Source organism: Schistocerca nitens, chromosome 1, assembly GCF_023898315.1.
Source record: "Schistocerca nitens isolate TAMUIC-IGC-003100 chromosome 1, iqSchNite1.1, whole genome shotgun sequence".
Taxonomy (NCBI): Eukaryota; Metazoa; Arthropoda; class Insecta; order Orthoptera; family Acrididae; genus Schistocerca; species Schistocerca nitens.
Window position 1 is genome coordinate 430,580,384 of NC_064614.1, and position 26,104 is coordinate 430,606,487.

A 26,104-nucleotide genomic window follows, 5' to 3' on the forward strand; every position below is an offset into this window, starting at 1 on the left:
GCGCGAATATGTCTCTTTTCTTAGCTCACCATGGAGCCTTTCGATGGGTACGCGTAGCGTGCGTGTGATTATAGTCCGCCTTTGTTAATAAAACTGTTTAAACTTACTTCTCGTGTTCGCGTATTGTCATACCTCAAGGACCCACCGCTTACAAATCCTGACAAAATATTCGTGTAATCATCATTCGGGGCAACAACACAAACTATATCCCCATATAGAAGTGGTATCAGAAGTGGAAGTGGTATCAGAAATGGGATAATTGTGGAAAATCTACCGCCCGGAAGAGGCGCACTACAACATGAACTTCGAGCATCAGCAGCGCGAACATCTTCCGACTACGCGGGGACATCCAACGCTGAAATTCAGGTTGGTCTACTCCCGTTTGGCTACAATACGAAAGGCAGTGATGGATTTTTATTTTACATTTGAGTGACTCATTGGCGTTAAATTAGACGGAATGTCGCAATCCAGTCAGAGTATCGTTGTCGATCTACAAACTGTTATTAATGAACTACAAGAAGAGATTCGGCAGTTAAAAGCAGAAAGAAGCGAGAGTAACATTCCGAGAGACTTGTCAAATGATAGTTCGTGCAATACAGGTACAACTACAATAAAGAATTTTTCATTATTGCCATTATTACCAGTGTTTAGCAGGAAACCCGAAGATGATGTGAAAGTGTTTTTCCGTAAACTGGTGCCGCCCTGTTAGGATCATGGTTCCGATAAGCTAGTGGTTGCTAAATTAAGAATTCAGGGAGCAGCACAAGATTTCATTAGCGCGGAGCCTACTTGCGTGAAAATAGATTACAATGAGTTTAGAACGATTGTTGTTCAGAGATTTAAACGTAAAAACACGAACAGATTTTACTGAGAGCAGCTTCACAGTTTGCGAATGCGACGAGACGAATCTATCGAGCAGTTTGCCGACAGAATTCTAAACATCAACGCTCAAACGTACGAGTTAGCAGAAGATGAAAATGAAAATCGCATTCATTTGTTCGAAGCCGACCAGAGAGCCTTGGACACATCCATTCATGAGTTGCACGGACAGGAAGTAAGCAAAGCTGTTAGATTGGCGCAATGTAAAACGTTTGAGGAAGCAGTAGAATTAGCTGTTGGTTTCGTTAAAGCACTAAGAGGACCGAATGAGATGCAGAAGCAAGAACGCAGAGTTTTCAACACAACAGCACAATGCTACAGATGCAATAAGCTGGGTCACAAGCGTGACGATTGTAAAGAGAATCGAATCTGCTATCATTGCGGGATGCAGGGTCATGTTTCGAGAGATTGTCGCAACAAGAAGAAAGGTAATGCGAACAACAGGCAATCTGCCAGATCTTTAAACGAGTACGGGGACGTACGGGCCACCACTCCGTCCGCCCCTTGCCAGAGACAGTGATTCCTGTTAGTTCCAGCGAAAATCACACCGATAATGACTTCGTGATAGGTGCTGTATATCGTGGGAGAAAGATCATACTACTCATTGACACAGGGGCACAGACCTCATTAATGCGGTGTTGCATAGATAAATGGGATAAATTGAAACCGCCGCAATTAAAAGTGCGAGGGTTAAACGGAGGAAAGCTACGTAACTATGGAGACGTTGACGTAGAATTAATTCTTGGCCAAGGCCAAGATGAAGGTGAAAATAAAGATAAATACACAGCAAGAGTGCAAGTATTTTCAAACAACGAAACGCGTTATGACTGTTTACTTGGATTTGATTTCTTGTCCGCTAACGAGGCAGAGATATTTGTCGCAGAAAGAAAGATCAGACCAGGCTTAGCAACTATAACCTAGGAAATCGTTCTTCAGATCGTACTCAAAGGAGCAGAAATACTGACATCATGGGAATGGGCCGCCCAAACGATGCATCACTTCAAACCGTCCGAGTCAATGTTCAAATTGATCAGCCTCGGTAAATTCCCAGGGGAGCAGGAAAGACAATCTACGTTGAAGTTAAGTCACCCCGATGCAAGGAAGGAACTTTGTTATTACTTGAGCGATCCAAGAAAAGTGAGTTATTGGATACAATGCGTTGTTATGTTGCTAGAAGTGTAGGTGTCGCTACAATGGTGAGACAGAATGTCGCAAAAGTCCCGGTTACAATAACGAATATGAGCAATGAGGATGTTGTTTTGCCACGAGGAACGAAAGCTGCTGAAGTATCGAGCGTAAGTAAAAGTGACGTAATACAGATTCCAGATGAGGTAACAAATACTGAAGTTATAAACACAGATTTTTGTAACAGTACCGCAAAATTACAACGAGGAGACGAAGTTAATAATGAAGTGAAGCGCAAGATTTGGAACAAGATAGAACATTTGACGCTGATGAACAGAAGAGTTTAGCGCCTGTTTTGCTGGAGTATGCAGATTTATTCCGAGAACGTGCAAATTTACCTGTCACTCATTTAGTTCAGCATCGTATTCATACAGGGAATGCAGCCCCAATCACGCAGAAACCTTACCAAATACCATTTAGTCAAAGAGAGTTGGCAGAAGACATGGTTGAACAACAATTAGAAGCCGGAATTATAAAACCAAGAGATCCTTCAGACCCACTGAGGTGTTCGCTTGTTGTAATTGTAAAGAAGAAATCAATTTCTGGAGAACCACAGTTCTGTTTTTATGTTGATTACCGATCTTTGAATGCTGTGACCACACCCGACATTTACCCCTTACCAAATTTAGTGGAAACCTTGGATTACTTGGGCAGATGTCGAATTTTTTCAGTATGTGATTTAACAAGTGGTTATCACCAGTTAACGCTGCATCCGCATGATCAAGGAAAAACTTCATTTGTAACAGCAAGTATCTTCGTATGCCATTAGGACTTTGCAATGCTCCAGCTACGTTTCAACGCCTGATGGATTCAGTTTTACGAGGGCTCACCCCAACACAAGCACTTGTTTGCTTTGATGATGTAATAATTTTTGGTGAAAACATGAAGCAGCATACTGAGAGGCTACAAGATGTTTTTGAGCGTATAAGAAGCGCAAACCTGTCTTTATCAATAGATATATGTCATTTTGCACAAAGCAAAGTTAACTATCTTGGCCATGTTATAACCAGTGAAGGTGTTCGACCTGATCCAAAATTAATTGAAGATGTAAAGAATTTTCCTGAACTACAGAATTTGAAAGAACTACAATCATTCTTGGGATTGTCAAACTTCTACAGACGATTTATAGCCAGTTATGCGATTATAGCACGTCAAATGACACAGCTACTGAAGAAAGGATTCACATTTAATTGGTCAACAGAATGCAAAAGGGCAATGGAAGAACTTAAAACTTATCCGGATTTCAGTAAACCTTTTATTATTTCAACAGATGCATCCAATTTTGCCATAGGTGCAATCTTATCTCAAGAAGTTGATGGTCATGAGCATCCAATCTCATTTGCTTCAAGACAATAAAACAAAGCAGAATGTAACTATACCACTACTGAGAAGGAGCTTTGTGCTTTGGTTTTTGGTATAAAACATAACAGGTGTTTCTTAACAGGAAGAGAATTTACAGTTATTACAGATCATGCCGCACCTAAAAGGTTATTGAGCTTAAAGGATCCAAGTTCCAGATTTACAAGATAGGCATTATGACCGAGTGAGTACAAATTTAAGGTTATTCACCGACCTGGTAAACAACATGTGAATGCTGATGCAATGAGTCGAAAAGTCAATGTTTGTGTTACAATGAGTCGAGAAGAAGAGTTAAAGGCAGCTCAGGAAGAAGATCCACAATGCAAATTATGGAAAAATGATCAACGTTTTGTCGAAATATATGGATTATTGTACAAAATCACTACTAAAGGAAACCGCCTAGTTACTCCAGAAAGCATGAAAGAGCAAATCATGAGAGTGCAACACGATTCTTTACTATCAGGACGTTGCGGTAAAAAAGCAACAAACATTAAAATAGCTCAAATGTTTTCGTGACCGAGCCACAAAGCTGACGTTTCCGAGTTTGTTTCACAATGTGATTCCTGTAACAGAGGGTATAATGTAGGAAAAAGTAAAGTACCACTGCAAGAATTGCCAGAAAGAAGTGAACCATTTGAACGAGTAGGGCTAGATGTCGTAGGACCGTTGCCTAAGACTAAAGATGGAAACAAATCCGTACTGACAATGTTAGATCATTTCTCTAGATACCTCTTCATTATACCAATACCTGATCAGAGTGCTGAGACTATAGCTAAAGTTTTTATAAAAGAATGGACTCTTAAGTTTGGATCACCATTCAGTATAATTAGTGACCAAGGAACGAATTTTATGAGTGAATTACTTAAACAGACTTGTAAGCTCATGCAAATAACTCAGTTAAGGACTACACCAACACACCCTAAAGGAAATGTAAGAGTCGAGCGATTCCACGGAACAATTATTAAATTGGTTAGCCATTATGTGAGCAACAAACACGACAATTGGGATGTCTGTTTATCGTACTTGGTAAGCTGTTACAATGCCAAAATGCACAGCTCAACTGGCCGAAGTCCATATGAGATGGTCTACAGAAGAATAATGCATTCACCCTCGGACTTTGCTCGATCGACTGCCGGAATCAGCAATGAACACGTAAGGGATCTACACGCAAGCTAAAGGAAGCATGGAGGGGAGTGAAACAGTGGAATCATCAATCTTTTCTTCAGCAAGCAAGACAACACGACCGCCAAGCAGCAGTGCCACAGTATCGAGTTGGATATCTTGTGTATATGAGCAACGTGGTGTTAAAGAAGAGTCAAGTCAAAAAGTTTAAGAAGTTTTGGAAAGGACCATACCCAACCTTGGAGGTGTTGTCGCCAGTCACTCTTAAGCTCCAACTGCCCTTTCGTTCGATTGTCGTTAATGTCAATCGTGTAAAGCCATTTCTGGGTAGATTTCCTGCTGTATCGCAAGGACTGACCGAGAGGCAGACCTGCTGTTCTCAAACCCAGGAAGCGACGATCGCGAGGTCGCAGTCCAGACTTCGAGGCTGACGCATCTCCACGTTCCGAGCGATCCTGTTCCAGACACCCTTACAATCTGCGTAAACGTGTGTAGTGTGTGCGAGTGCAATGCGTGTGTTTATTTCAGCCATGTGCTTATGTGAATGTGTTGTGAAAATTTAGTACTGAAGCTATTGCACGAGTGCACAGTGAAACCAAACCTTTTATTCCACAGATTACCACAAGAAACTCATTTATTTTATGTTCATTGTTAACTCTGGTGTTTAGAACTAATTAACCATGTTCATTTTTATTCTAATGCTTGCTATGATAGCGTATTCTACTAATGCTGTAGCTGGGCGGGATTAGCTGAGCGGTCTAAGGCACTGCAGTCGTGGACTGTGCAGCTGATCCCGGTGGAGGTTCGAGTCCTCCCTCGGGCATGGGTGTGTGTGTTTGTCCTTAGGATAATTTAGGTTAAGTAGTGTGTAAGCTTAGGGACTGATGACCTTAGCAGTTAAGACCCATAAGATTTCACACACATTCACACTAATGCTGTAGTAATAGTACCACAGAAAACAGGTGTTTTGTTAGAACCACGATCAGACATGGTGGTTTCAACAAGTAATACAAAACTTGTCCTCTAGTAAAATCTGAGTGAAATCCAGCAACTGTTCAATTCTGTAAAGAAGCAAATTGCCCTAATTCGTTCTGTTAAGGGTAATTATACAATTTTGGAAATGGGTACATCTTGGTATAGTAACTGGATCACAGCCAAAATGCAGGTAGAGTCTACATTTGCTAATTATGAGCAAGAGATTTACTGTTTTTTAAAGCTTTTGCCACACAAAACTTTAATTAGGCGTAAACGTGCCTGGTTTGATTTTGGAGGGAGTACCTTTCGTATTGTATTTGGTACTTTAACTAGTCGAGATGTACTGGAAGTTAAAGTAAAAATATTAGCTCTTGAACAACAGTCCAGTACGGATTCAACTAACCTATCTAAAGAAATTGTCGTATTAAAGAAAATGCAAAGAACCATTACTAACCACACAGTTTTCATTGAACAAATTGTAAAGCAATTTATCTCACATTTCCAAGTAATTGGTAATGAAACTGTTAGATTTAAACACTCTTGTGTTAAGGATTACTGATAGTTTACCAAATGCTAGAACTGATGCCCTTAACTTAAGAACAGCCTTAGAAAGTAGTTCAAATGATTGTTTGAGCAGAGTACCACTACATCCAGAACAATTTTTAAAGATCCTACTATCAATTGAACGGAAGCTAGATGCAACATATACTATGATTTACCCTGTTAACTCTTACAGTTTATATGCTTACTATAAGTTAATCACCACACACTTATTAATGATTGATGATGAATTAACTGTTATTGTTTCTATTACCATTGCTAGATCAAAGCATAATTTTGAAATGTATAAGATTTATACTTACCCTGTGAAATGGAGACAGATAGGTATTCATGTAAAGTGTGTACTGAATGATTATCTGCTGATCAGCAAGGATCGAAGATATTTTGTGTCACTAAATGAAAATGATTTGCATATGTGTAAACGTAGTCATAAGTTAATTTGCCCTGAATCGGCAGTATTCTTAGACAGTAGAATGTACAGCTGTGAGAAAGAGTTCTTTATGAATCATCCCCCAAGAAATGATTGCCCTAGAATTTTAACGCATCTTTATCATCCATTTCTTAAACGATGTTCTAAGGTATAATTTTCTCATTTAACTCCACCTGTGATGTCACATTTACCTGAGCTGCCCTTTACACTAAAACTGAACAATAATAGATTAATCTTGAATGCCACACATTGTGATTTATCATGTGAACTATTTGATATGCCTAGTGTGTTGCCAACTACATTTCATGCAACTGGACATTTGCTATTAACTAGAAAGTTATCTGTTTATTACAATGATTCATAAATATTAACATATGGAAAGCATTCCTTATCAAGTTTTTCTGAAGACAATAATTTAATTAAGGACATCCATTAAAACGTAATCTCTTCCAATAATGAGTTAAATTTCATTGAAGCTCAAATAGAATTGTCTTTCGATTCCTCCAGTAATGTTAATGCATACTTGATTGTCAGTATTGTGTTTTTAATGCTTTTATTAATTTGTCTTTCGTCAACAGCATTTGTCATGTGTGAAATTGTCATCTTGAAGGCACGCTTCTCTGTACCGAACATTACTGCGTCTACAAATGAAATACATGTTGCAATGCCTTCTGATGCCACAAATGGCGAAATAGATTCATAACGCCCACGAGGTCGTTTTGAGTCACCTATGGTTACTTTTCTTCTCTGGGGAGAGTGATGTAAGGGTCTATGGGTTTCAAGCAGACGTACAGTACGGGCAAGCCCTCGCCAGCCGGCCTTTCTCAAATGCTGACAATTTGCTTGGTCAGTAGACGTGTGTCCGGACGGCGTGCGACGCAACGAGTACGCTACTGGCCGCCGTCTGCAGCGCGCGGTATTAACTAGCGCGGCCTCGGGCGCGAATGTGTCTCTTTTTCTTAGCTCACCATGGAGCCTTTCGATACGACCGTAATTAGACGGTGTTAGGATGTCAGACACAGTGATGATAGGTGCGCTTTTGTGGACGTCTTGTGTCTTATCCGGTCCAGTACGTCATCGTATTCTATGTAATATAGCTTAAACCAGTCCCAGACGTGACTGATGCGACGTATACTCACCGATGGGCGCAGGCTTTGTAGTCCCAACTGTTTGAAAATTCCAGCTGTTCAACTATTCGGCAGCGCCAGCCTTTTAACATCCTACAGTCCTAATTCTCTTCCACTCTGTGATAAAGCTAAATTTGAATTTTAGCCTTGGATGTACAAGAGGTATTAGGAAAGTAAGGTCGGGTAGTTCCCGAAATGGAATATACTTTCCCAATAGCCCTAGTATTTTCACTGTACTTACTAGTCCTCTACAACATTATTTCATCTGGGAGTGAGGATTATCGTGAGTTTTTATCGTGATATTTCACGAGGAGACGCCGAAATACTTGTTAGTATATGTACAGCTGTCTTCAAATCATTCACAATGCGATGCGTTTTCCTTAATCAACGTCGTACTTGTTTACATAACCCCACCACATGTTTCCGATTTATTTATTTATCCGTATAGCTAGATGGGTCAGAAAAATTAATAACTGTTTAATTACAAACCTAGCGATCAGTTTCTTGTAACGAAACTACATGGGTGACCGTCTAGTATCTGACGCGCGAGCGGACCATTGCATATCATATTTAACCAGAATTAACTCGTGTTGGTAAACTCTGACAGAGTTCCGGTTCGTAGTAGATGAAAATATCGTGGTTCGAATGGATCTGAGCACTATGGGACTTAACTTCTAAGGTCATCTGTCCCCTAGAACTTAGAACTAGTTAAACCTAACTAACCTAAGGACCACACACACATCCATGCCCGAGGCAGGATTCGAACCTGCGACCGTAGCGGTCGCACGGTTCCAGACTGTAGCGCCTAGAACCGCTCGGTCACCCCGGTTGGCGCCGGTCTTTCAATCTGATGCCACCTCGGTGACCTGCAATCGATGATGATGATAGGATGATGATGAGGACAGCATAGCACCCAGTCCCTGGGCGGAGAAAATTCCCCACCCCAGCCGGGAATAGAACCCGGGCCCAGAGGATTGACAATTCCTCACGGTGACCATTCAGCTACCGGGGGCGGACATGTTTCCGATAATGGCCACTGAGGGCAAGTGCAATAATGTCGTGGTCAAGTAGTACAATTACGAGGTCATGCCACGAGAGGAAGCGCAGGCGCGCTCTCTGTTAACACGGCCACTCCGCCTACAAGGCCGTGTAGCGCATGAGTGTTCACCACTGCGGCCGGGAATGGACTGACAGATTTGGCTATGAAAGCCCAACTCACTATAGTTCCTCACCGTTTTTATTTTGGCAGTACCGCATCCCTACCCTCCGAATTTCACAGAAGTCACAATGCATTCCTAGTGGGACTAGCACTTCTGGAAGAAAGGATATTGAGGAGACTTGGTTTAGCCACGGCCTGCAGAATTGTTTGTAAACAAGTTTTCACTCTGCAGCGGAGTGTGCGCTGATTTGGAACTGCCTGACAGATTAAAACTGTGAGAGGGGGTTGTACATCGTGCTGGCGAAAGGCAGAATTCCTGGGTTCGTTTCCCGGTCCGCCACGCAGTTTTAATCTGTCACGAAGTTTCAAATCAGCACACACTCCACTGCGGAGTGAAAATTTATTTTGGATTATCAAAAGCTATTTACAAGCTGTAGCAATGGCATAAAGATCGGAGAGAAAGGAGTATCACACAAATGAGAAAAAAATGGGTAAGGCCTAGACAAAATCAATATTACTTGTAGATCACCGAAGTAAACATACTATCTCAACTATTTACACTTTCTAAAGCACAGCGATAAAGATTTCCTTTGACGCTAACCCTGTTCAAGATATAGATACGTGAAAATCGCTTTTTGTATAGAGAACATCAGCAGGAAATGTAACATTTTAGATTTTCTTCCCATTAATGAAACGATATAATACTCAATTACGAGATTGAAACGAGCTGTAACCGAGAGAAACCAATGGAAGTGTATCAGACAACTACTACATGCCAGATTGAGGATAATGTTGATTTACAGATACTTAAACGTGGAGGTAGTTATATAAAAGCACTTAAGTGCATAGAAATTATCGAATGGTGGAGAACTTTGTGAGTTGTGTGTATTGTAAAGTAAGTAGAAGTAATGTACCTGAATTTTACGACAAAGTAATGAACGATGTGATGTAATATACAATTGCGGAAAGAGAGTTCAAATGGTTCAAATGGCTCTGAGCACTATGGGACTCAACATCTTAGGTCATAAGTCCCCTAGAACTTAGAACTACTTAAACCTAACTAACCTAAGGACATCACACACACCCATGCCCGAGGCGGGATTCGAACCCGCGACCGTAGCAGTCTCGCAGCTCCGGACTGCAGCGCCAGAACCGCTAGACCACCGCGGCCGGCGCGGAAAGAGAGTGTGTACTGCATATGTAAAGTTTTTAAAAGCGCCGATGTAACTGCTGTAAACAATTTGAGTGGCTCTACGGATTTGGGTTCTAGTGTCAAATAACTTTAAGAACATGGCGTTTGGGGAAACTAAAATGTGATACATGATGATGGCTTGCCACGTACCACCTGTATCCAGTAAAATAGCCCACAATCCGTGACATGCCCCGTGAGCCGCCACTGTCAAACCTGACAGTTGTAACAATACTTGACACGAATGGGTACGTTTCTTACCATAAATCGTAATCACAGAACGATTATTAAGAGAGGAGTCGCCTTCAGTAAACGAGGTACGAAATAAAAGTTGTGCAGGCTCTCCAACTCCTCGAAAACATTTCTATTCCACTGATCCACCATTGGCAATGAAGGTTGTGATTAATTTCTAGCACATCTTTGTTTCCTGAGTTTAGTCCCCGTTTCGGTTCAAGAGTAAATTAACGTGTGACGTGAAGTGATAAAATCTGTCACCCATAATACCTTTTGATAGATATGAATTGCATCGCGGGGAGGCACTATCTCGGAGATCATGGTTATCGGTAAGTCACAAGGCCGCGACATCCTGCCTGTTAACACTTAAAAGCAGCAGGTTGGAGCGTACCGTATCTCGCAGCGGCGACGGGCTGAGACACAGGTGAGACTTCTGTGTTGAGTGGCCGGCCGCGGTGACCGTGCGGTTCTAGGCGCTTCAGTCAGGAACCGCGTGACTGCTACGGTCGCAGGTTCGAATCCTGCCTCGGGCATGGATGTGTGTGATGTGCTTAGGTTAGTTAGGTTTAAGTAGTTCTAAGTTCTAGGGGACTGATGACCTAAGATGTTAAGTCCCATAGTGCTCAGATCCATTTGAACCTTTTTTTGTGTTGAGTGCTACTGTTTGTGACGGCGGGCAGCGTTCAGTTACCTGTGTGGCGCCAGCAACACGTTGGTGCTGCTGTGCAATTAGTATCTCGTAGCTGTCAGTAACAGTATGTGTCGCATGTATGCAAGCGAAGCAGGGAACGTACATCTAGTTAAACGTAGTGGGCAGGATATCAGCTGTAGATCACTGTGCAAAGATATAAATGTGTACTCTCTACACACGTCAAGCGTCTACGTTTAAATACGCCTGTTATTTTAAACACTTTTGGAAGCAGGCGCTTGATGATGTTATTTTCATTTCATTTTAACACTGACTCATCTTCGCAATCTTTACACCCTCCGAGTGTTGGAAGAATATTTTTGTTCTTCATGAGGGTATTTTTGATCCGTCGTTGCAACTACAAAAATGCGTGATTTTTTCACCAGACGCGTTTCGCTTTATTGAGGTAAAGTATCATCAGTGGTAAGTAATTAAGTTTATTTACATTTTGATTTGCTTTTTAGATCGAAAAACAGTTCGTTAAGAATAGGTTGGTTTGTACTTACGGTGATTTTTCGGCTGCTTTCTCGCTTACATCGGGAAATGCTGTCTGCTAGCACATCGTTGTTTTTCTGTGTTAGACAGTGATAATTTTCGCCAAATTTCTGTATGTTCTGCAGCACTACGCATTTCTCACAACACACTTTTATGCACACCACTGTATTCTGTTTGTTTTCGTGCTTGAAGTATGTGTTGATGTTTGTGTTTTGTAGTGTTGCCAACATAACCTTTCCACTACTTTGTCTTTGACCTACAAATATTCTTTTCTAAATTTGGTTATTGTATGCGTGTAATTCTATTTAAGTACGTTTCTGTGTATTTATATGCTGTGTAAGAGTAGAGAGGGAATAGCGATGGAGATTTATTTACTTATTTTTGAGAGGAGAAACCATGATGAGTGGACATAAGTATATAGCAGTGTGGTGGAATGTGGGTTAGTTTCATTTCACCTCTCGCTTCTCACCTTCTCCCCAAACCGACACTCCATCACACTGCTATATAATTATGTCCACTCATCATGGTTTCTCCTCCCAAAAAAATAAATAAGTCTTCATCGCTATTCCTTCTCTACTCTTACACAGCATATAAATACACAGAAACATACTTAAATAGAATTACACGCATATAATAACCTAATTTAAAAAAGGATATTTGTAGGTCAAAGACAGTGTAGTGGAAAGGTTATGTTGGCAACACTACAAAACACAAACATCAACACATACTTGAAATACGAAAACAAACAGAATATAGTGGTGTGCATAAAAGTGTGTTGTGAGAAATGCGTAGTGCTGCAGAACATCTAAAAAGTAGACAAAAATTATCACTGTCTAACACAGAAAAACAACGATGTGCTAGCAGACGGCATTTCCCGATGTAAGCGAGAAAGCAGCCGAGAAATCACCGTAAGTACAAACCAACCTATTCTTAACGAACTGTTTTTCGATCTAAAAAGCAAATCAAAATGTAAACAAACTTAATTACAGATCACTGATGATGCTTTACCCCAATAAAGCGAAACGCGTCTGGTGAAAACATGACGCATTTTATAGTTTCAACGACGGATCAAAAATACCCTCATGAATTATAAAGCAACTACGGACACTACATCCACAAAAATGAATATTTTGATGTCTTGAAATACTCTTACTCATTTACGGAAATTAAACAACCCAGTAATTCATACGCATGACTTTACCACTGTACATTGGGTTCAGATTTCTCCTAAAAATAATAAGAGCAATTATGAAAACAGTTGGTTCATATTAATATGATACCTAAAAAGCATAAAAAGTTGAACTCCATACTGATGTTATGAATGTGAAAGTGTCTTTGCCGGCCGGGGTGGCCGAGCGGTTCTATGCGCGACTGCTACGGTCGCAGGTTCGAATCCTGCCTCGGGCATGGATGTGTGTGATGTCCTTAGATTAGTTAGGTTTAAGTAGTTCTGAGTTCTGGAGGACTGATGACCTTAGAAGTTAAGTCCCATAGTGCTCAGAGCCATCGAAACAATACAGAGGTGGGCTGCTAGATTAGTTACTGGTACGTTAGAACAACACGTAATGTTACGGGATGCTTCTGAACTCAAATGGGAATCCCTGGAGGGAACGCTACGTTCTTTTCCAAGAACACTATTGAGAAAATTCAGAGAACAGGCATTTGAAGCTGACTGCTGAATAATTCTACCGCCCCCAACATACACTGCTCGTAAGCACCACGAAGATAAGCCACGAGAAATTAGGGCTCATAGGGAAGCATACAGATAGTCATTTTTCCATCGCTCTATTTGCGAGTGGAACACGAAAGGAAATGACTAGTAGTGGTACAGGGTACGTTCCGCCACGCACCGTACGGTGGCTTGCGGAGTACCTATGTAGATGTTGATGTAGATGTACTTCTTCACGACGAAACCGCTGAATGGATTTTGATGAAAATTGGTGTGGAGACAGCTTGAACGTCGAGAAAGGATATAGGCTACAGTAGAAAGTGTTTAGAGTGTTTAGTACAAGATATTTATTGATTTAAAGAATATAACGCGAATTAGGGAAAATATTTACTCCTTGAAGAAGTTACTTACTCTTTGACTTTTCGGCTTTCATATTTGTGAAGATGCTTTTATTTGCTGATACGTTCTACATAATACGATTCAACGTTATGAATACAATGTTTAGAAAGAGTTTAATCCACGCTTCCGCCCTATAATATACTAATTGCGAGAGTAGCTCTGTCACGTTTTTAAGACGAAACCTCTGAACCGATTTCTATGAAATTTGGTGTGGAGATAGACTGGACGCTGTCGAAGAACATAGGATACTTTATAAAACAAAACAAAAAAATCGCCTCCTAAGAGGGTGAAATAGGGGCTGGAACATCAGTGAACATAAACCACGTCTTCGTATATTGAGGCACTTGGGGAGTGATTACGCACATCACGAGCTATGCTTACCCAAACAAGCGGATACGTGAGAGCAGCTGGCGTTATTTCGCGGTACTGTAGCTTACCTACCATCACTCATCATAACAAAATTACTAATACGCGAGCGCAGCCGCGGCTAAGTGCGGGTTATTTATAAAAAAAATATACCTTTACTTATAAAAGCAGTGTTGATGCTGCCGGTTGTGATCCGTTAGAAAGAATTTGTAGATCACTGCAATTTATGTTCGACAAACTGCAGAACGATCTTTTATCACTACGCCACGTACTGGGTGATTTAATCGACAACTAGCGTGTTTCTGCCAAGCCCTAAGTATAAGGCGTGAATACATCTGGTCGCTTTCATTTCCCTGATTACTGATTCTGTTGCCTATGTGATAATGACTCTAGGTTCAGAACCCTCATCGTCAGGAAATACACGACCAACTAACAAACACGTTTAGTATCAACATTGTAGCGATTACTTTATCGTGTTTCGGTACGCTAGCCTAGATAAGGCGTTCGAAGAACGCGGCGATAGTTGATTTGAGCCCGTGAGTAGTGTCTACAGTGCTCTCCCAACGCGTGGGTCAACGTGATGCCCGGATGCCCGTGATGCCCGGCTAGCTGAGCGACAAACTTCCGGAGCATTTCGTCTGACATGTTGACAGAAAGCATCAGGGAAGTGGACATTGTGGAAGGTATGTAGGCTCTTGTTCTATCAGAAATTCCGTCAAAATTTACCATCATATAAGTAGCTCATTTTCGAAAATTTTTTTTTACCTTTCCTAAAGCCAGGCTAATTGTCATGTAACAGACCCTCAGTTTTCTTTTCCATTCTTCTGTATATTATTCTTGTCAGCTACTTCGAAGCATGAGCTGTTAAGCTGATTGTGCGATAGTTCTTGCATTTATCTGCCCTTGCTGTCTGCGGAACTGCATCGATGACATTTTTCCAGTCTCGTAGATTCTACACACCAACTTGAATAGTTGTTTTGTTCTCTCTTCCCCCATTGATTTTAGCAATTCCGATAGAATATCATCTCTTTGAGCTCAGGTCTTCCAGAGTTCTTTCAAATTCTGACTCTAGTACTAGATCCCCTATGTCTTCCGTATCGACTTCAGTTTCTTCTTCTATCACTTCAGATATGACCCACGCTAAATGCGCTATTTCCATCCACCTTTTTTCTCCTCCTCGTTTAACAATGGAATTCGCATTGCACTCTGAATGTTACCACCCTTGCTTTTAATTTCACCGAAGTCAGCCCTTCAGACAATCATTCCTTTAGCTTTTTTTTTCCACGTTTTTCCTACAGCCATTTCGCCTTGGTTGCACTGCACTTCCTATTTATTTCATTCCAAAGGGATTTATATTGCTGTATATCGGTCTTTCCCTGAACATTTTTGTATTTCTTTCTTTATCAACCAATTGAAGTATTTCTTCTGTTGCCCATGGTTTCTCCGCAGTTACCTTTCTTGTACTTACGTTTGTCTGGGCAACGTCTGTGATTGCCCATTTTAGAGGTGTCCATTCCTCTTCAACTGAACTGCCTATTTTAATATTCACTAACACAGTATCCACATCCTTCGCGAATTTCAAACACGTCTCATCGTTGCTCAGTATTTCATTATCGCACTTTTTCCACACTGATTCTTCTGAACGATTTTCTTATACTTCAGTCTACTCTTCATTATTAATAAATTGTGATCTAAATCTATGCCTGCACGTGCGTACGCCTTACAATCCAATATCTGATTTCGGAATCTCTGTGTGACCATAATGTAATCATGCTGGACTCTTCACGTGTCTCCGGTTCTTTCCAAGTATATCTCCTCCTCTTGTGATTCTTGAACACTGTATTCGCTACTACCATCTAAAGATTTTTGCAGAACTCAATTAGTCTCTCTCATTCCTGTTTCCAAGTCCATATTCTCCTGTTACCTTTTCTGCTGTTCCTTCCCCTACTACTGCGTTCCTATCCCCCTTGATTATAAAAGTTTCATCTCACTTTGTATCCTGAATTACCCGTTTAGTATCCTCATATACTTTCTCTGTCTCGTCATTTTCTGCTTGGAGCGTCGGCATGTATACCTGAACTATCGTTTTCGGCGTTAGTTTACTAGCGAATCTGATGAGAACAGACCTATCACTGAAATGTTCACACTACCTCTCTCGTTACTTTCCTATTCATAACGAATGCTACTCCCATTACACCATTTTCTGCTGCTGTCCATATTACTCAGTTTATGGATCGACCAAGAATCCTTATGTTCTATCCACTTGCAGCTCTAGATGCAGCCTGTAACCTCCCTCTCACTTATCGACCTTAATGACAGTGAAAAATTAAACCGCGTGTAACTAATGGAAATTTGGGAAAAGCAATCGTCACCGAAGTCAATTTGTCGGTAAAGAGGGAGGAAAGGGTTACATCTAAATGAAAGGGAAAATGCTAATGAAACTAGTGGAAATTAATTTTGAAAAGGGGTAAAGTTAATAAAGAAAGTAAATGTGCGGCCGTTACGTTAACAATTAACCAGCGGTAATTAGATATTTGAGATTTGGCGGAAATTACGGTCGCCAGTCCTAAGGACAATTACTATAGTAACTGAAAAAGAAAGGTTATTACACATATAATTAGCACTAGAAGCGTGGCAACTGAAGGTTGACACGTGGTGTGAAAACTGAAAGTTTGTCAGAAGTAATAAATTTCGCTACACTCTGACTTTGGCAAAAGAATTAATAAAACCGGAAAATCGAAAGTTAATTTAGTGGCTGAAGTTAATAGTGAGCTTTCTTTCTGAAGCACATCGAAATTCAGTAAAATATGGTTAGTCTTGGACTACCTCAACAATCATTTCAAAAGCTACTTGAATCTACGCAATTTAGAAATAAGAGATTTAACTTTGAACTTAATTAAATGATTCTGAACAATTAACAATAGTAAAATTTAGTACGTACCAAGCTGAGCTGCAGTCACAGGTAAGCTAAAATACAGTAACAAAACTCGCACTCTTAATTTGTGCTTGTGTAATCTAAATATTGTAGCCAGCTATGAATACCTTAACTGAACTTTGAAATTAAAGCAGTGAAATCGAATGATGCTGGCGTTTGAATTTCAACGACACTCGGGTTCATTCCGGAAAAGGAAGGGACCCTACTTGGTAATGCAATTGGGACAATGAACAACAAACGTTCATGCAAAGTTGCTGTAATTTTGTGATGCAACAATTTTAAAAGTTTGAAAAGCTGAGGTCTGCCATACAGTTCTAAAACTTTACGTGCTTCCAGTCTTCCTTGTTGGTTGATTGAAGGTTTGAAGCCGTCGATCGAGGAGGTGGCGACAGTCACTCATTGTCGGCCGTCGCTGTTGCAGAAGCTGAATGTTGGCGCGCCTTCTTCTCGACACGGTCACCAGACGAAACGGGCTCTTGATGTGCGCCAGCTAATGCTTCCCGTCCGCGACACCATGTCAGAAACTATCATCGCAAGTCGAGCGCAATTACATGCTGCCAAACCCCGAAAGCGCGGCAACTCGCGGCAGCTTCACACAACACACCTGCTCCACTGCACTACTCCAGCCAGAACCCCTCTCTGCCCGCGCTCCACGCGACAGAGTTAACACTACCAAAGATCCTCAACACTTTGGTTCTCCACACGACCTATCGATGTATTCGTTCGATAGCATAGTTTTCCCTAGGCCAGACCCAGCGTATAAATACAAATAATATCCACAAAACAAACCAATTATACATCGACATAAATGCATATATATACAAATAGTAAAACAATTACAATGTACAAAGACACAGAAATGTTATATATTCAGGTAACAAAATAAGGAAAAATTTTATAGTACAATAGATGGAAATAGGAGGATATGCATTTCCGGCGTTACACGTGCCCCACATTGTCTGAGGATGTTCGTGTAACCTAAACAGACTCAGAAAATGTCCCAAAAAAGAAACAGCGGAAATGCATATGCTCAAAACATCAACAAAATTTAGCATTCGTCTAATTAACCATAAATCAATTTTTAGACCATAATAATTGAGTGGAGACACTCCTAATCTTATTCCACTCTGTCATCTTACACAAAGGAAAACAGGTTGACAACATATTAAAATTCATAGAAAACACAGAAAATGGGGTAGCTACCCAAAAAATCAAAATTCCTAACAGTATCAAGAAATGGAATACTATTTACAAAATTAATCAGATTACATGGTCATAAAAAACAGGTACATCAAAATACGCAAATTAATAATTTATTACATAGAATACACATTTTATATAACCCTTTCATTATTAATACTCTCGCCATGAGAGTCCACTTAACGCTAAACAAGAAAATAATATACAGTAGATCGACAAAAACATAAATATTGACAGCAGAATTCTTTTACATAGGCTGTCCGGGAAGAAAAACAACTCCGCCTTCCGTACTCGCAAGTGCAAAGAATGCCGACAGCGGCACATAAGCCGACAGCGGCTCCGCCTCGCCAGTATTGTTGCGCCCGCCTGTGCGGCACGCTTGATCTCACTCGCCTGTGTAACGGCATTTTCAGAACGTCCGTTTCACTTAATTCTTTCGGAAAAACTCACTCCCGAGTAATCTCAAGGAGTCCATTAACACTATCACAGTGGATAACTCAACACTGTCCATCATCACACATGTACAAGCCTGAAACTTAAAACATCATCTAAGTACATCGGCAATGACTAGTAAAACACATATTCATGAAATCTTACAGCTTGTTACAAAATCATATTTCCATTCCTTAATCTACTGTGACTCAGCTGAAAACTTAAACTAGCAGCTTGGATTTTTCAGTAGATTAATAATCAGTTTCTCTTAAATCATTTAGTAAAAATTAATTACTTATTAATTACAACTTCTTTAATGTCCTCTTGGTCAGGAAAAAGCATGGCAATCTAGCAAATCGTTTAAATCTTACACTCTATATCTACATACTGTACAAATTACCCATTCTGTGGTATCAATCAACCCTAGGTTGGTACAATTTCAAGTCTACAATGTTCCGTATACCTAATAGTTTCCCAGAGCTTGGATACTTTAAGCAATAAGCATTTGTGTGAGGTATACCAATGACTTTATATGGTCCATTATAAACAAACTTAAATTTAGGGATTTCACTATCTCGCTCGATTTCTCATGAGCTTTCACAAGTACTAAGTCTCCGATTGCAAACTTAGCAAAACGCGCTTTAGCGTCATGACGACGTATGCGAGCATCGGCTTTTAGCTTCATTATTTCTGGCAAACGATCATTTCTCACACCAATACTAATGTCAATCCGTGGAGGGAATTTGATTATCTCTTCCACTAGTCCCGGTTTGTCTGAAAACACACTCTTATTCTTCATTATCACTTCATACAGGCCTCGTCTTTGTTCGTGTGTTACGTTTGACACACCGTCTACAATAATTTCCAATTCACTTTCTACACTATTGTCAATGCCGAGATTCCTCACATTACAGTAGTTCAAATTCATACCTACGTCAGTACCATCCGGCCAGTTAACAATGTGTATAGGCTGGTATTGCCTATGCACACCGTCTCCTGCCTCGTCAAAACTACTATTGTTTTATCTTGTGACGTACATGTCAAAGTTTTACTTTCGCAATTAATCACTGCACGATACTTTAATAGCCAATCTAACCCGATAATTACTTCCGTAGTTAAGTCTGGCACGACGACAAACTCTTGTTCAAATCGTGCTCCACATATCTCGAAGTTGACAAAAATCTGTTTTGTGACCGGTTTACTGGTCTTCCCAGTAGCACCGATAATTTTCACTCCTGTTACTGGCATAACTACGATGCCAGGTCTGTCTTTCAGTAACTCAAATATTTTCCCAGATACAGCACTCAATTCTGCACCGGTGTCAATCAACACGTTTAGTTGTAGGTCGTGCATATTAACAGACACTACTATCTGTCTACACTTATCCTCGACTGTTTCTTTATTTTCCCACAATAAATCCTCGTATATATCCAGGTCATTCCAGAAAAAACCATCCGGCTTTGAGCCTAAATCCGGTTTATCTGGCGGCTTTTTCAGCCTCTGTTCACATACAGTTTTAATTTCAACACGTTTGTCCTGAGGCTTAGTCTGTAGCTTCGCCTTCAATACCGAAACCTTTTCCTGTAACTCGTCAACTAGTGAGTGTTGCTTTGCTATCAATTCACTAATTGTCACCTTCGTTGATTCCTCTTTGGTCAGATTGATCTCATCTGCCAATCTACCTGGAGAAATGTGCCCAGTAGTATCTGCAATTACTTCCTCTAGATCTGCGCAACCCACACTGCTATCGTCTGACCGTATAATGTCAGCTCTAACCCCATACACGCTGTAATCTATGTGCTTTTTTACCAATCGTGTCCGGCTATCACTAAAATTTTCGTAATCTTTCTCCTTAATACTCTCGCAATGTTTAAACTGGAGGTTGGCGTCGGATGGGTCGGCTACTTCTGCCACTATAACTTTCGGTAAAGTCTGCCAGTTAGGGCCAGAAATTTCCATTACTACCTCAACATCCAACTCCTGCGGGACGAAACACGACGAATCTTGCTCGTGCTCCCCATTAACATAAACTATTTCTAGTAAAGTCTGCCGGTTAGGGCTAGAACTTTCTATCACTTCACAAATACTATCTTCCTGTGGGACGAGACGCGGCAAATCCTGCCCGCGCTCCCCATAAACACTTCTCCCGTACAGGCCCCTATAATCTCTTAGTTCGTCGTATAAGCGACCGAACTGCCTTAACCAGACCTCATCCCTCTCTGCATCCCCTCGCTCGATGACGGACGTGTTATCCGACATCTGATCTTCTCTCAACAATTGCGAATCATTCTTAAACTTAATCTCCAGTTTCGCTGTGGGTGTTACAGCTGTCACTTTATAATCGATTTCCGGAACACTACTTAAATTGTTCTCACTGACAGTGCATGTATTTTCTACTGCCGTGTCTACAGCTGATCTACTACTTGTGGGCGCACTCCTTTCTCTTAACACTGGCACACTCTCCCAACGTTGAATATTCCATACGGAATTTTCGTAACGACGACACCTCGGTTTTCTACTGTTATTGGGCCGCCAAAATTTCTCCACGCCCGGTCGGCCCCTCACCGGCGCGGCTAATGGTTTCCCTGTCTCGTCCCAGCAGATACGCTCCCCGGATACTGCTGAGGCGGCTGGTCACACCCTCTGGCGTTATTACTATACTGTGAAGCCCGTATCACGTTAGTATGATACTGGTTTCCGTCATTCCTGTTATTATTTGCATTGTACCGATTGTTATTACGGTCCGAACCATTACTGTTATTGCTGCCCTGGTTGCAGTATGCATTATTCCCATGGTTATCGTTGTTGTGGTTCCCGTTGTTGTTACCACGGCCTCTACCACTGTTGCGATTATTGCGCCAATTGTCCTCGTCCTCAACTCTTTCCAGGAAATCATTGATTGTCTTGTAATTGCTTCCTTCGTATCGTTTTGTATCATTTGGAAGCTTCTTGTAGAGTTCCCAGACTATTTCGGATTCCGTGCGGCGATCACGCAAATATTCCAACTTGCGGATCCAGCCCTCACAAAACTCCTTCATCGAGCCGCGCGAATTCGCATCGAAAGGCCTCGATACGACAAATTCGCGCCAGACACTTTGCTGTTTTTGCTCTGACCAGTATTCAGCCAGAAAAAAATTTTTAAACTCGTCAAAAGTCAGGTTCGTAATGTTGAGGTTTAAGCCCCAACGCTTGGCATCACCAGCCAACACATCTATAACCGCATTAATTTTTCTCTCATTAGTCCATGATCTGAGTAAAACTCTTTCACAATTTTTAATGAAATCCGTCGGGTGTATACCGCCTTTTTTCAAGGGGTCGAACCGCTCCTCTTTCGTCAACAATTCAGAACTATGTGCACAGATTGGCACATAGCTCTGTTTTTCGTCAAGTTTCTTTTCTAATTCCGAAGCTCTCGTAATTACTTAGCAAATGGTTGTCGCAAGCGTTTCTACTTCCCTTTCTTTCTCTTCGCAGGTATTAGCCTGCTTCGTCACTTTGGTATCTACTTCGGATACTAAAGCCTTTAAAGTTTCCACCTTCTTTTGATCCTCTTTTTTCACTAATTGAATTTGTTCCGTCACCTTATTCTCGATGATCGGAGCAACTGCTTCTTCTACACTTTTCTCGATTCTGCTAATGTCGGAATTAAAACGAGTATTTATGCTCGCAATTTCCGCTTGAACGCTTACCATTTCCTATTTAAGATTACCAATTTCGGTATTAATTACAACAATATCTTCTTTCATTTTGTCAACTTTTGTGTTAAAAACTCCAACATTGTTGTTAACAACATTAATAGCTTTGTTCTGATTGTCTAGCTTCCGTTCAATTTTTTTCAGTCTGAGCTTCTTGCTTGGCAGCCTGAGCTTGAATTTCTGCCGATTGACTCTTGATTTCATTAATCAAAACATTCAATAAATCAGTTAAATTCCCGGAAACTACCGGTTTTACTTCCGTAGCGGCTTCCTCTTTAATTGTCCCCCCGTATTCGTCACCAAGGGGTTCAGATTTGATTTTCACTTCCGATTCCGAAACATTTTCTAAAGTTTGGAATTCCATTTCTGCTCTTTGTTGCGTTTCGGCGGCCGCGTCTTTCATGCTAGCCGCCTGCCCCTGAACAATGGGTACCGCAGTGCGCGTTTCCCACTGTTCGACCGATTGTTCCTTTTCCAAGTCTACCAAATTTTGGTAATTGTTGCCTTCACTCATTTTAATAATTTTCAATATAAATGCCAAATCTCAAATCTAATTAGGATTCCTCACACTAATATTCTCGCTGACGCATCGACCATTTCGTAACCAGTACTTTCTTACGAGATTTGCACAAAGCAAAATTCGTGTCCAGAACAACCTCAAATTTGAAGATTGTCCTGTCACCAGGTCGCCACGTGTAACCTCCCCCTCACGTATCGACCTTAATGACAGTGAAAAATTAAACCGCGTGTACCTAATGGAAATTTGGGAAAAGCAATCGTCACCGAACTCAATTTGTCGGTAAAGAGGGAGGAAAGGGTTACATCTAAATGAAAGGAAAAATGCTAATGAAACTAGTGGAAATTAATTTTGAAAAGGGGTAAAGTTAATAAAGAAAGTAAATGTGCGGCCGTTACGTTAACAATTAACTAGCGGTAATTAGATATTTGAGATTTGGGGGAAATTACGGTCGCCAGTCCTAAGGACAATTAATATAGTAACTGAAAAAGAAAGGTTATTACACGTATAATTAGCACTAGAAGCGTGGCAACTGAAGGTTGACACGTGGTGTGAAAACTGAAAGTTTGTCAGAAGTAATAAATTTCGCTACACTCTGACTTTGGCAAAAGAATTAATAAAACCGGAAAATCGAAAGTTAATTTAGTGGCTGAAGTTAATAGTGAGCTTTCTTTCTGAAGCACATCGAAATTCAGTAAAATACGGTTAGTCTTGGACTACCTCAACAATCATTTCAAAAGCTACTTGAATCTACGCAATTTAGAAATAAGAGATTTAACTTTGAACTTAATTAAATGATTCTGAACAATTAACAATAGTAAAATTTAGTACGTACCAAGCTGAGCTGCAGTCACAGGTAAGCTAAAATACAGTAACAAAACTCGCACTCTTAATTTGTGCTTGTGTAATCTAAATATTGTAGCCAGCTATGAATACCTTAACTGAACTTTGAAATTAAAGCAGTGAAATCGAATGATGCTGGCGTTTGAATTTCAACGACACTCGGGTTCATTCCGGAAAAGGAAGGGACCCTACTTGGTAATGCAATTGGGACAATGAACAACAAACGTTCATGCAAAGTTGCTGTAATTTTGTGATGCAACAATTTTAAAAGTTTGAAAAGCTGAGGTCTGCCATACAGTTCTAAAACTTTACGTGCTTCCAGTCTTCCTTGTTGGTTGATTGAAGGTTTGAAGCTGTCGATCGAGGAGGTGGCGACAGTCACTTATTGTCGGCCGTCGCTGTTGCAGAAGCTGAATGTTGGCGCGCCTTCTTCTCGACACGGTCACCAGACGAAACGGGCTCTTGATGTGCGCCAGCTAATGCTTCCCGTCCGCGACACCATGTCGCATAGTTTTCCCTAGGCCAGACCCAGCGTATAAATACAAATATATATATGTCATATCTTGAGGTAACAAAACAAGGGAAAAAAAATTATAGTACAATAGATGGAAATAGGAGGATATGCATTTACGGCGTTACAAGCCTCTTCATTTCCGATTTCAGATTTTTAAGCTTTCCTACTACGTTCAAACTTCTGACATTCCTAGCTCCGACGCGTAGGATGTTACCCTGTCGTTCGTTATTCCATTTTTTTTCTCATGGTCACCTCCATTTTAACAGTCCCGTCCCGGAGATCCGAATGGGGATTAATCCGGAATCTTTTGCCAATTGAGAGATCATTATGACACTATTTCAGTCACAGGCCGCATACACTGTGCATAACATTACGTGTTTCTAATGCAGTGGTTTCCATTGTTTTCTGCATTTTCATGCCATTGGTCATAGCTGGTTCTTCTTCTTGGTCCTAAGATTGTATTGAGACACCTAACTCACGATTTCCTTACCAGAGTATTTCTTAGTAGCCGTCTGATACGAAAGCCGCGTTTCGAGTTTTTACAAAAGCCTTGACAGAAGTTAAAAGTGTGTAGAGATCGTTTTATTGTTTTTCAGAATATTCGCTTTTAAAATTTATACACTTTTGTCATCGTCTGAACCAATTATGGTAACATTTTTTTCGCACTGATGTTGATATCTCAAAAATACGATTTTGGAAGTATTCAACATCTTATTAATATGATGAAATTCTCTATCCGTATATTTTGTAGATGATGTAAGAAAACAAAAAGAAGTAGTGAGACAGTGAATCATGTGAATAAAGACAGTAAGACAGTAGTTCGATTCTCTTTGGAAGCGATTCGCAAACGAGCCAGTTTAGTTGGTTTCGGTTGGTTTTGGAACACCGAAATAGTTGACAGCTTAGTTTCCGGCCTGTACAAATGTATCCCAGTTTCGTCTTTGGCACTATATTTTTCACCGATTTTACGATTCGGTAAAAAGATTTTGGCATTTATTGTATAACAGACACGAGCGTGTCTTTTTGGAGCTTCGGCCAGATTATACCGAATGCATCCGCTACGCATCTTCTCCATCCCTAAACTTCGATGCTAATTCCATGCCTAACAAAAAGGCCAACCAGCCTGGAGATACTGTGTGACAGGTACACTGGCCACTAGAGTACGGTAGTGCTGTTTGTCTGCTGTAGTTACCAGGGCTGGTAGGATATAGACCAGGCACGACCAGCGTCACGTGTTGGAGTGATCAGTGTGACAGACACGGAGGTGCCGGGTACAGAGGCAACGTTAACTCCACCTCACAGACTTCGAAAGGGGCATCGTTGTCGAACACTACTCAGCCAGCTGGTTGAATTGTGCAATGTCCACATTTGCTCCGCATTCAGATGTGACAACTGCTCGATATTGGAATGCATGGGAATGTGAGGTCACCCAAACTCGCCGTCAACTTTTCGATCGGCGGCGTTTGATCTCTAAAGGGGGTGTGGCCGTATTGTGCACCAAGCGCATCCTAACCCCTTCACATCAGCGCCCGCCAGCCAAGAGCAAGTAACGGACGTCCTGCAATTCCGTGTCATCCCGCACCATTGGTCAGAGACTAGCGGCAGCTGGGCTAGGGAATTACTTTCCCACGCGTAAGCTGTCGTTAACACAGCAATACAAACGGCCGTGCCTGGTGTATTGCCGTGACTGGGAAGCACGGTTTTCTGATGAAGATACGTCACATTGTGTTTAGCGATGAATCGTGGTTCTGCACTACCCCGGATGATCTGGGGAGAGATCCATGCTTACAGTGTTTTACATCACAGCGGTGTTACTCCTGGGATCGTGCTGTGGGGAACAATCGGGTATGACTTCATGTAATCGATGGTAGTAGTGCTTGTGGGAACTGACGGCACAACGCTAGGTCACGGACATCCTGTGTCCTCATGTGTCACCTCTTGGTGCCATTGTTCAGTAGAACAGTGCTCGCCCACGCATGGCTTCTGTTTCTATAAACTGTATGCGTGATGTTAAGGTATTCCTGTGGATGGGAAGATTCCTAGAACTGCCACCGACAGAACATGTGCTGGACCAGCGCGGACGTCAAATCCGTCTCAGTGCGAGTATCCAGAACATCAAGGATCAGTCACA

The 26,104-nt window shown here is 41.1% G+C and overlaps 1 protein-coding gene across 1 annotated transcript in view; it reads left to right on the top strand.

Annotated features, from left to right (window-relative positions):
• The first annotated feature begins 234 nt into the window (after window positions 1–234).
• The window catches only part of LOC126250910 (proton-coupled folate transporter-like), a 69,200-nt gene continuing 43,330 nt past the window's right edge, over window positions 235–26,104 (top strand). The window contains exon 1 of the mRNA XM_049951597.1: window positions 235–366. Within this exon, the coding sequence (XP_049807554.1) occupies window positions 299–366 (68 nt within the window). The 5' untranslated portion in view covers window positions 235–298. The remainder of the gene's footprint in view (window positions 367–26,104) is intronic.